Below are 11686 nucleotides of genomic sequence, written 5' to 3' on the forward strand. Positions count from 1 at the left end.
ACCTCCCACAGAAGTAGGATTGACTGCACTGAGACAAGAAATGTTTATTTAGAGTGACTACAAGCAGCAGGACGGAACAAAAAAACCCACTTTTTCCTCAGATTTCACACTGCTCCCTTGCCCAGGTACACATCAAACTCAGTTCACTTTGTTCACAGAAAATAAACATAGTTCATAGGACAAGGGTTATAGACCTAGTTCTGTAAGCCAGCACATAATTGTTATTTTCTATTCTATAAATCCTCCTAGACTAAACAAGCATTTTAATGATTTCTTGGGAAAAAGAAGCTTATTTATCAGCTAGAGGTGTAAAGATCACACCCCTTTCCTATAGGTGATTGCACCCACATAATACATTCCCAAAATAACCATCCCACCTTGTTAGTGCTCAGCCAGCTGTATTTGGTATTGTAAAAAGATAAAGCCAAGTAGGTTTGTTTCTTTTTTTTAACAAAAGCTCCTTTAAACACCTAAAAAACACCTCTTAATGCAGAGTTACATATTTTTGCATACTAAATTTTCTGTCTTGAGCTTTCCTCATGAAGCTGCATCATTATCTCCAAATCTGTGGAGAAGGTTGCTGTGCTTTAGGAGTTTTTCTGTGGAATTTTGATTGTCACCTAGGGATAAAAAAAAAAAAAAAAAGGAAGAAAAGGAAAGTTACAAGTTTTTTGGTTTTTTTTTCTTTTCAGGGATATGGTGAGAGGCAGGAGAGAAACCAGCGTATCCCATTCAGGGACAGGTTTGGAGATGGGGAAAGCTCAGGGAGATGGGAGAGCTCAAGGTTGGGGTTCCAGCTCTCAGCCCAGCCCACGCCAATGGCACAGAGCCATTCTGGAGCTGCAGCAGAGGGTTTGGGGAGGCCTTGGCTGCAGGAAATACTCACATTTTTCACCTCCACATAGGCCTCCAGGCCGTACTCCCCCAGCTCCCTCCCGTTGCCAGAGGCTTTGTAGCCCCCAAAAGGAGCCTGGGCACCGAACACGTCGTAGCAGTTGATCCTGGAAGGGAAAGGGAGGGTGAGACAGCTCAGGAGGAGCTCAGCTGGGTGGGATTCCTGGCTTTGTGCATTCCCTCAGGCAGCAGCATGGAGCAGCACTGGGATGGAGCAGGCACAGAATGCACCCACAGCTCCCATGGTCCAGGGCCAAGTGTCCAGTGTGCACCCTCAGCTGTGACTGCCAGGGCTCCCCACCCTCCCAGCAGGAATTCACCTCCAATATCCCACCCATCCATCCCTGCCCTCTGGCAGAGGGAGCCATTCCCTGTGTCCTGTCCCTCCAGCCCTTGTCCCCAGTCCCTCTCCAGCTCTCCTGGGGCTCCTTTAGGCACTGGAAGGGGCTTTAAGGTCTCCTTGGAGCCTTCTCCAGGTACTACCCCAGACAGGCACTCTCACAGGAGAGATGGTCCAGCCTAAATAAATAAATATCTATAAAAAAATAAGTATACATATATATCTATAGTTAAAAATCTATCAAATATCTATAATCAAAAATCTAGCAAACAGCTATATCCAAAAATCTGTACAAATCCATCCAAAAATCTATTTTAAAATCTTTTAAATATATATATATTAAAAATCTATAAATATCTATTAATGATAGGAAATCTGCAAATATCTATACAAATAAAAATCTGTAAATATTGATAAAAATAAAAATCAATTAAAATACCCATAAAAAATAAACACCTATAAAAAACCACACCCAAATGTTACCAAGTTCCCGTTACACCTGAAGTTCTGCCATGACCCTGAGCAAAGCCCAAGTAAAACTGAACCCAAAGAGAGGCCCAGAGTGCCAGGGGGTGCCAGGCTCACCAGACCGTGCCAGCCCTCAGGCTCTGGGACACAAAGTTGGCTTTGTCCAGGTCCCTGGTGAACACGGCGGCTGCCAGGCCGTACTTGGAGTCGTTGGCTCTCTCGATCACCTCCTCGATGGTTCTGAACTTGAGGATCTGCATCACGGGCCCGAAGATCTGCAAGAGCCCAGCACAGAGTGGGAACAGGAACAGGGCTGGCAGTGCCTGAGCCCCCAGGAGGGCGAGGGGAGATCAGTCTGACAGCGTGTCCTTAGAAGGCTGATATTGTATATTACATTATATTATATTATATATTATATATTATACATTATATTATATAGATTATACTGTATTATACATTATATTATATAGATTATACTGTATTATACATTATATTATATAGGTTATATTACATATCATATATTATATAGACTATACTATATTATATATTATATACATTATGCTATATTATATAGATTATACTGTATTATATATTATATATATTATATTTTCTTTTATATCTTATATTCTATTATATATTCTATTCTATATCCTATTATATTATATATTATACATCATATTATATTATAATGTACAATATATATTATATATTATACATTATGTTTTATTATTATTTTATTAGATTTTATGCTTTATTTTATATTACATTATATTTTACATATTATATTACATTATATTATATATTGTACAATATAGAATATATATTGTACAATATAGAATATATATTGTACAATATAGAATATCTATTGTGTAATATATAGTATATCATGTGTAGTATGTAATGTGTATAATATAATAGTATGTATATATATGTAATGTGTATAATATAATAGTAGTATATCATGTGTAATATATAGTATATAATGTGTAATATATAGTATATCATGTGTAATATAGTGTGTGCAATATATATTATATATAATATATATTATATATAATATATATTATATAATCTATTATATATAATGCTATACTAAAGAATTCAGAAAGGATACACACAGAAGGCTAAAAGATACTAATGAAAAACTCGTGACTCTCTCCTCACAGTCCAACACACTGTTTTTACTTATTGGCCCCTGATTGGCCAATAAGTAAAAACAATTCACATGAAACCACCTGTTGGATGAACAATCTCCAAACCTCATTCCAAAGCAGCAAAACACAGGAGAAGGAAATGAGATAATATTGTTTCCCTTTTTCTCTGAGGTTTCTCAGCTTAATAAAAAAGCTGTTTATAGATATAATTTGAGATTTAAAATACTAATTAAGAACGCTTAGTTCCTCCCCCTAAGTAAAACATCTCACAATAAAAATAATGTAATTTTATCAATCATGCAATAAACCTCAACAGCTCATTAACTAAAGATATCCCCCTAAAAGAAATAAGTTATAAAACATTTTTAAAACACTGCTCCAGCTAGTTTTAACAGATGTTAATAGAACACTTTTACTTACATCTCCCACTGCAAGCTCAAGCAGCCCTGAGGTGCTGCAGCACTCACCTCCTCCCTGGCAATGGTCATGCTGTCCTGCACGTCCCCAAAGACAGTGGGCTGGATGAAGTAGCCCCTGTCTGCAGCGGGGTTGCCACCACACAGCAGCTTGGCTCCCTCCCTCTGCCCCGTGCTGATGTAGCCCAGGATCTTCTTGAACTGCTCCTCATCCACCTAAGAGCCAGGAGGGGACAAACAGCTGCTGTGCTCCAGCAATTCCTCATTGCCACAGGCTGCCAAGCAACCTCCAAAGGGAAATGGCCGTTTTGGAATTGTCCCACTGGTTAATTAACTCCTCCCTCCTGCCCCAGTGATAATGGGCTCAGTTCAAATTAGGTTAATCAATAGAGCCAAGGGTACTCCCACTCTAATCTACACCATGACTGAAGATTGGGACAACTGCATGAGATAACAGCTCAGGGCTTTTCCTGCTCCCACCTGAGGCCCCTGCTCAGTTTTGAAGTCAAAGGGGTTTCCAACCACCCTGGCCTTGGCCTTCTCCACGCTCCTCTCCACAAACTCGTTGTAAATGTCCTCCTGCACGTAGGTCCTGGAGCCAGCACAGCAGCACTGTCCTTGGTTGAAGAACAGGGCAAAGTGGGCTTGATCCACAGCCCAGTCCACTAGGAAGAGGGAGAGAAAACAAATAAGCAAACAGACCCAAGCAGACCTGTGACTTTTTTAGCACATTTATCACAGAGACTGCTGGGGATACAAAGTCCTTTCAGCTGACAGCATTTGCCATGGGTTGGTAGGACAGGAGTTGCAGACTTCATTCTTTATTTAAGCACCCCAGACCAGAGAAAAATATCTAACCCTGAGGCAGGTTACAGTTCCCATTGGAAATTATCAGGTGTTAAGGATGAATTTTCTTCCTGACTTAACTGCCATATAAAAGCAAGTGTTGGCTCATCGAGGCCAAAAATGAGTTTATATGCAAGGGATGAGGGAGGCAGGACTTCATAGGAGAAGAAAATAGTGGGGTGCTCCAAGAGAAATGAAAACAAAACTGGGGCAAGGACTGGAGGAAGGTACTGAAACAATTTTTTTTTTGTTGTTGTTGTTGTTGTTGATAGCTGAACTACCCAGCCCTGGAAAAAGAAGTGGGAGTGGAGGAGTGCTGATACACAAATGCAGCAGCTACAGCAGGAGGCACAGCAGAGTGGTGATGTCAGGGCTAGAGCCTCACACAGGAGACCTTTCCTTCCTTTTCCCTTCCCCTCCAGCTCTGGAAGAAGCCAAGGTAAAAGGCACAGCTCAAACATTGCCCAGCAGCTACTCACTGTCTGCATCAGACATGATGATATTTGGGCTCTTCCCTCCAAGCTCCAGGGTCACCCTCTTGAGGTTACTCTCTGCTGCAGCCTTTTGGATCAGGTGTCCAACCTGCAGGGTGAGCAGAGCAGGTGTTGGAATTAACTCCCACATCAGCAAGAGGGGTCTGGGTTTACATCTCAGTCAGCATTTAATGTTAATCCTCATTGTCAGGGCTTTGAGTCTGCCCAGAGTTTCACCTCCAACAAAAAACAGCTCAGGGGAAACAATAGGAAATATTCTAAGAATCCAATCAGAACAAAAGAGTCTTACCTAATGCAAATATACATCTCACAGCCTGGAATCAGCTTTGAATGAGGTGGAGAAGGCAAAGCACCTGCAGTACTTTACCAGCTATGAGATATTCCGTGCTCCAGGGCTGAGGGTGCTGCCTTACCTCCGTGGAGCCAGTGAAGGCCACTTTGTCAATGTCCATGTGGGAGGAGATGGCAGCTCCTGCCGTGGGCCCATAGCCAGGGATGATGTTCACCACGCCCGGGGGGAATCCAGCCTGGCAATGCCAGCAGGACACAGCAACATTATTCCTTTTACAAACCAAGGCTTTCCTCCCCTCCTGTGTTTGTGACACTCAGGAGATCTCCCACCAGCAGCAGCCTTTACTCCTTTGATTTCTCCTTTGATTTCCCAGGGCTTTATTTTAATGCTGTTTGCAATAACCAGGACAATTCCTCTTCCCACCCCACATCCCAAGCACAGTTTGAGGGTGTAAATACACATAGAAATGCAGATATATGTTCACTTTCTGATCACCCTGAAGTTCATTAGCTAATCAAACCTCAAAGAGTCCTTCCCTAATCAAGACTTACATCATCTGCACATGCAGCTGAATATGAACAATATATGAACAAGAGAGGCTTTTTTGATAAATCAACCCAGCCTTCCTGCAGACAGCCCTTCCCTGCTCCTGTCTCTAGCAGTGATGGAATCCTGGCCTCCTCCTCACCTCTTTGATCAGACTGGCCACGTAGAGAGCACTCAGGGGGGTTTGTTCTGCCACTTTCATCACAACCACATTCCCAGTGGCCAGGGCAGGCCCCAATTTCCATGCCTGCATCAACAGTGGGAAGTTCCACTGAAAAACAAGGAGAGATTTGCTGGTGTGAACTTGAAAGTTTCTGATTAGTCAGTAATGAACCAGTGAGCTCCACTCAAATCAGGAATTAGAAAAGAGTCTTGGATTCTTCCTCATCACAGAAAATTTTGGGATTAATTCTAGGCAGGAGTTTAAACTTAATTGTGGTTCTGAGTCAGGTAATCCCTATAAATGGGCTTAACCCCCCCCCCCCCTTTTTTTTTAATCAGCAGATACAGAGTAAACCTCACTCAGAGCCCATGAAATCAACAGGCAGTTCTGCACTGCCAGGGTGAGGTAAGAACCCTCCCAGCTGGTGCAAGCCCAGCTTTGTTTGCCCCTGGGAGGAAGCAGTGGTTGCCAACAGAGGGGAACTTACAGTGCAACACTGAATTCTTGCAGCCCTGCAGGAACTGCTGCTACACTTTACTCACAGGGATGATTTGCCCACAGACTCCCACGGGCTCATGTCTTGTGTAGCAGAAGAAGTCTCCATCTAATGGGATGGTTTTGCCATGGAATTTATCTGACCAGCCTGCAAAGTATCTGGAAACAATAACAATTTGGTCACTGGAATTAAAATAACAAGTCTACTGCCAACAGAAAATAAAATAGGTTTCCTCTTTTTCAGTCACTTTGGACACAACTCTGTGCAGGTATTTCCCAAACAGGTGATTTAAAGAATGGACAGTAAATAGAAATATTTGTGTGCTAACAGATCACCACCACTTGTGTGACTTGGGGAAGTCAGAGGAATTAGAGCAAAAAGTAGAAACAAAAGAAACAGTAGAAGCAAAAAGTAAAACCAAAGTGTCTGATATGAAACCATCAGTCAGACCCAGATCCCACAGCCCCTGAATCTGGAGGTAGCTGAACCTGCAGACACTCAGGACCATGGGCCAGCTGTGGCTGTGGCCTCCAAACCCACCTGAGACATTTGACCACCATGTCCAAATCCACCAGGTAGGAGATGGCGTAGGGTTTGCCATTATCCAGAGTTTCCAGGGCCTGCAAAGACAGCAGAGTTTCCTGAGGAGCTGGGGGGAACTCACGTGTGCAGCCCTGAGTCAGTTCTCAGTTTGCAGCCTGTCCTGTCGGCCTTTTGCTCTCAGCTGCCCAGAAGTGCCTCCCCACCCTCTGTGAGTGTGTCCCAGGTGTGAGCTGGGGGTGAGGCCCAGCCCAGCAGTGGACCCAGCCCCCCGTGGCTCCCAGCCCCGCGCTCACGGCCAGGTAGGCGCGGTCCCTCTCGATCAGGTCAGCCAGACGGTTCAGCAGCTTCCCGCGGTGAGATGCATCCATCCTCCTCCAGGGAGAGCCCAGCTGGAACGCTGCCTTGGCTGCCTTCACTGCCTTGTCCACATCTGCCTGCGGGGGAGCCGAGGGAAAGGGTGAGGAAGGAGTAACCAGCTCCCCCTCCCTCCCTGCAAACAACAAAAGCTCTCCCTGCTCTGCAGGAGAAAACAGCCTGCAGCCAGGCAGCATAAGAGGCTGCTCCTGCCAGGCTTCTGGGGGAAGCACCTGCAGCCTTGGCAGCTGCCCTGCTGTAAGGCACTCCTCAGTCCCAGGGCAGGGGAGCACACCCTGGGCCCCTTTCCCCACGAGCACCAAGCTCAGCACACACTGTGAGGACACAGCTTTCCCACCCAGGCTGCATCCATGAGGAGGAAGCAGCAGCAATGGCAGAGGAGCAGATGGGTGCAACAGCTGTGCAGCCACAACCTCTGCCTGCGCTCAACCTCTGTTATTTCAGCTACACAGAGTGCAAATATCATCAGGTTATTTCTGCAATGCCACCTGCTGGGTTAATATTTGCATCCTAGAATGAGGCATGGGAAAAGCTCTGGAAGTCTACTTTGGGCACTTTTGCAGAATCCAGTCTTGGAGTTTTTTCCTTGATCAGCTGTCTCTGCTCCATGATTTTGTCCTGACAGGGCATTTGCTGGTTCCTACTTGGTTCTCTGTCCTGGCTTGCTGCAATGATCTCGCCAGGACAAGCCAGGCTGCCACAGAGAAGCAAACAACAAAGCATTTCCCTCACTCATTCCTCCCTTGGGGAACACACACAGCTTTCCAGACTGTAGGAAAAAACCCAAATTGCTGGGAAACACCATCTCAGCTCTGCCACAGACTCCCAGGAGGGCCTTGCATAAGGCAGGTGATGATTACATGACTTTATTCTCCACCATTTCTTTTTTTTTAAAGCAGTAGTCAAGGAAGGACACAAGCAGCACTCGATGTGGTGTTTGCACAGATCAGACACTGCTGCAAACACGGAGCTGCCCAGGTGGGACATGGGGTGGTACCTCCCTCTGCAACCCCTCTGGACCTGCTCCCATGGAGAACAAACCCATCTCTCCCCAACAGCATTTACCTTATCGCCCTCAGCCACCTGGCAGATGACTTCTCCCGTGGCTGGGTTGATGGTGGGGAAGGTTTTCTTGCTGACTGCATCGTGCCATTCGTTATTTATGAAAATCTGCAAGGAAAAAGCCAAGCAAGATGAGCCTTTGAGCCAGATCCCAGGGAAATCAGGGGCAGCTTTACTTCTTTGATGGCATCTGAGGAGCCTGGTTAATTAAAAGAGCTTAACTTGACTTGTGTGGGCTCCAAACCTGCAGCAATATGAAGGAGATACTTTAGCCTAAAAGCACACAACACAGCCTCAAGTGAATAAAAGAATTCACAGCTCAGCAAACAGCACGTGAGTTGGAAGAGGTTCCCATCTTGGTAGGTCCTTGCAAAAGCTGGAAGCCTGGTGGAGCTGTGCAGGGATACTGGGAAACTCAGGAGACTGAAGAGTGGGAAAATGCTTTAGGCATGGACACTACAGTGATTTGATTTTTTCCAGTGCACCAGAACTTTTACAGCATTTCTTATGGCCTTACGAGTCTTAAGGGTCTTTTCCAATCTAAATGATTCTGTTATTTCCCAGATTAACCAACTTTAGGCTCCCCATACACCAGAACCAGGTGCTAACAGCAGCTTTTTACCAACTCTTTCTTTCTAAGGGTAATTTTTTTTTTTTTTCAGGTCTGTGGCAAAAGAATGGGAGTGCAAAGATCGTGCTGCTCGCCAAGGAGTTGCAGAACACCCAGACAGCCACCAAGAGCCTGGGCACAGCCACCGGGGAAGGAGTGGCCGGGTGCCTTGGAACGCTGCCTTCCAGCGGCACCTCGCACAGGTGATCCCACAGGATTTTCCTCGAGCAAGGGTCCAGTCTCTGCAGATAACCGGCCAGGCACCTTCCCCTCCCTCCCGTGCCCTTCCCCAGAGTGTTCTCCTTATGTTGTTCGCACCGATGCGAGATTGCTGAACCCAGAGAGGGGAAGGGGGCAGAGCCGGGTGGCGATGGGACACACGCTCTGTGCCCGCACCTGCGGCTGCACCCAGGGTTCCTCTTTTCCAAAGCTTTGGGCCCAAATCCCCGGCTGCTCCGGGCTCAGCGTCACCCCGGGCTGGCCCAGCCCCGCACGGAGCTCGATCGGCGGACACGGAAGCCCCGAACCCCCGGCCCAGCCCGGTGCCCCGGGCTCCCAGCGCGGCCCTACCTTGTTATAGGCGATGTCGGGGCGCGGGTTGGGCGCCGGGATGGGGGAGGCGGCGGCGGCCGAGAAGGGAGCCCGGAGCAGGGCCGGGCAGAGCCGGGAGCCGCGCACCACCGCCCGCAGCATGCTGAGCTCAGCTGGGCCGGGCCGGGCCCCGCAAGCCGGGACAGCCCCGCTCCGCCCGCCCCGCTCCGCCCGCTCCGGCACCGCTCGGCACCGCCCACCTCGGCTCGCTTGGGCACGGCACGAGCAGAACCAGCTCGGCGTCCTTGGTTCGTATGGAAGAGCTTCGATCCAGCTCGGTTCGAGCAGCACAGCTTGGCTCGGCTCAGCTCAGCTGGGCTCAGCACGGTCCCGTTCGGATCAGCTCGGCGTGGCTCGGCACAGCTCAGCACCGTTCGGGTCGGTTCAGCTCTGTTCGCTTCAAATCAGGCTTGGTTTGGGGCACAGGGGGTGCCTCATCCGTGTCCAGCACTGTCCCTGTCCTGGTCCCTGCCCCGTCTCTGCCGTGTCCCGGCCCATGCCCAGGGAACTTTGTGCCTAGTTGCAGGTAACAACTAAGAAAAAAAGTCAAAAAAAACCCAAAAGAAACCAAAAAAACCAAAAACAGAAACATTGCCGCTGAGCTGGTTACTTTTGCGGGAAGGTGATGAGGGAGAATTTGGGGACCTGGACTCCCGGTTCCACGGATGTGCCACCATTACCGTCCACCCAGACACCCAAAAAACCCTCCCGTGTGTAGGGGCAGTGGAACAAAGCCAGGGAAGTGCTTTCACAACAGGGAGTTTCTGGGTGAATGCAAATGAGAGGCTTTGTGAAATCGCTCCCAACAATGGCTAAAGACCTTTTTCTCTGGTTTGTTTTAGATGCCTTGTGCAACTTTAGCATATCCAAGTGCAGGGAACAGAGGTGTGCTCGGATTATCATCACTAAGGAAGTCACAGACCAAAAATACAGAGAGGTTTTCAACCTCAGAAAAAAAAAGACCTGTGGTATTACCCTGTATAAGAGACTCAGAGAGGAGTCTGTGAAGGGTGACAGGGAGGGCTCTGGTTTATTAAAGGAGACAGAAAAATTGTAATGGGTTCAGGAATAGTTTCACCCGCTGTACTGGACGTCCCAAGTCGCTGAAAGTCTTGCTGGAGGTTCCAGCATTTGCACTTTCCAGGCATTTCTCTCCTATTCAGGGGAGTATCAGCCCAGTTGTGCAGGGAGGGACAGCCCAACCCAGAGAGGGCAAAGCGCCTGCCCCAGGTTATCCAGCAGGACACGGATTAGGCCATGCATTTCCCGGATCAGCTGGAAAGAAATCCTCTTGTGCTGGGTCTCAGTCTCCCTCATCCTCATCCGCCCGTGTCCCTGGCAGGGTGGTGGATTCCCGGGCAGTGGCTCCTGGGCAGCCCTTCAGAAAGTGGCACTGGCAAGGACCTCTTGTTCCGACGTGTTCTGCCTCCTGTCACAGCCCTGCTCGTGTCAAACCGCCGTGGGAGATGCCAGACCTGTTCTCCCTGCAGAGATGTGCCCGTGTCTCTCACAGGGAGCGGCTCAAGGTGTCCCCAGGGCACGTCACAGAGCTGAGCTCCAGCTCGGGGCTAAGCCCTCATGCGTGCCCTGTCCGTGCCTGATCCCGGCGTGGACATCCACAACACTGAGCACTCGTGCGTGTTAAATAAAGCCTTTGGCTCTCTCGAGCAGCCCCGTCCCTCCCCCGGGGCTTGGAGGCAGACCCAGCAGTGCCAAAACCCCCAGGGCAGACGCGGCTCTCGCCCCCCGGAGCCTGCCTGAAGGAGGTGGGAGGTGCAGGAAACCATCCCAAATATCTGGGCTGGGCACACACAGGCTCAGCTCCCTCCCCCTTCCACAGCAGAGCCAAATGCCCGAGGTTGAGGTGGAATTTCACCCTGCAGCTTGGGAGAATCCAAGGCTCAGGTTACCGGCTTCCCTACAGCCTCCTGGTCCTTGTGCTGAGAGCCAGCACCCCTTGTGCCCCTGAGGGCTCGCAGGTGGTGGCTGCCCTGGGCAGAGGGGCTGTGAGGCTGCACCCATGCTGGAGGAGCAGGAGAACCCAAAGAACCTTACCCACTACTTTAAAAATTAATACAACATATAAATTGCTCATGCTCATAAAGTTGTTCCCACAGTTCTCCCCTAGCTCTGTAAAGCACTGAAAGATCCCACTGATCCAGTCTGCACCCCCCACGGTCCCCAAAGAGACCCCACCACACTCATGGGACCATGGAGTCCTCCCAGTTTCTCCCAGCTCCACAGGGCAGGCACTGCCTCAGCTCTGGAGTCTCTCCTGAATCCAGAGACCTTGAGGACTGGATTCAGTTCCTTCCACCATCAAAGGTTATTCCAGCATCTGCAAGTTGCTGGAGGTTGTGCTGAAGAAGAAGAGATGTGCTGAAGGACAAGAGACA

The 11686-nt window shown here is 48.4% G+C and overlaps 1 protein-coding gene across 1 annotated transcript; it reads right to left on the minus strand.

Annotated features, from left to right (window-relative positions):
* Nucleotides 1-19: 19 nt before the first annotated feature.
* On the minus strand, nt 20-9434 carry ALDH2 (aldehyde dehydrogenase 2 family member). Its single transcript, XM_059863362.1, has 13 exons — nt 9270-9434; nt 8093-8197; nt 6946-7086; nt 6650-6729; nt 6156-6267; nt 5593-5721; nt 5026-5139; nt 4598-4700; nt 3753-3937; nt 3324-3488; nt 1820-1977; nt 887-1001; nt 20-620 (listed from the first exon to the last, which is right to left on the minus strand). The coding sequence occupies exons 1-13, from the start codon at nt 9390-9392 to the stop codon at nt 588-590; spliced, it is 1563 nt and encodes a 520-aa protein (XP_059719345.1). The 5' UTR covers nt 9393-9434; the 3' UTR covers nt 20-587.
* Between the last annotated feature and the right edge of the window lie 2252 nt (nt 9435-11686).

This window comes from Haemorhous mexicanus, chromosome 19 (genome assembly GCF_027477595.1).
Source record: "Haemorhous mexicanus isolate bHaeMex1 chromosome 19, bHaeMex1.pri, whole genome shotgun sequence".
Lineage (NCBI taxonomy): Eukaryota > Metazoa > Chordata > Aves > Passeriformes > Fringillidae > Haemorhous > Haemorhous mexicanus.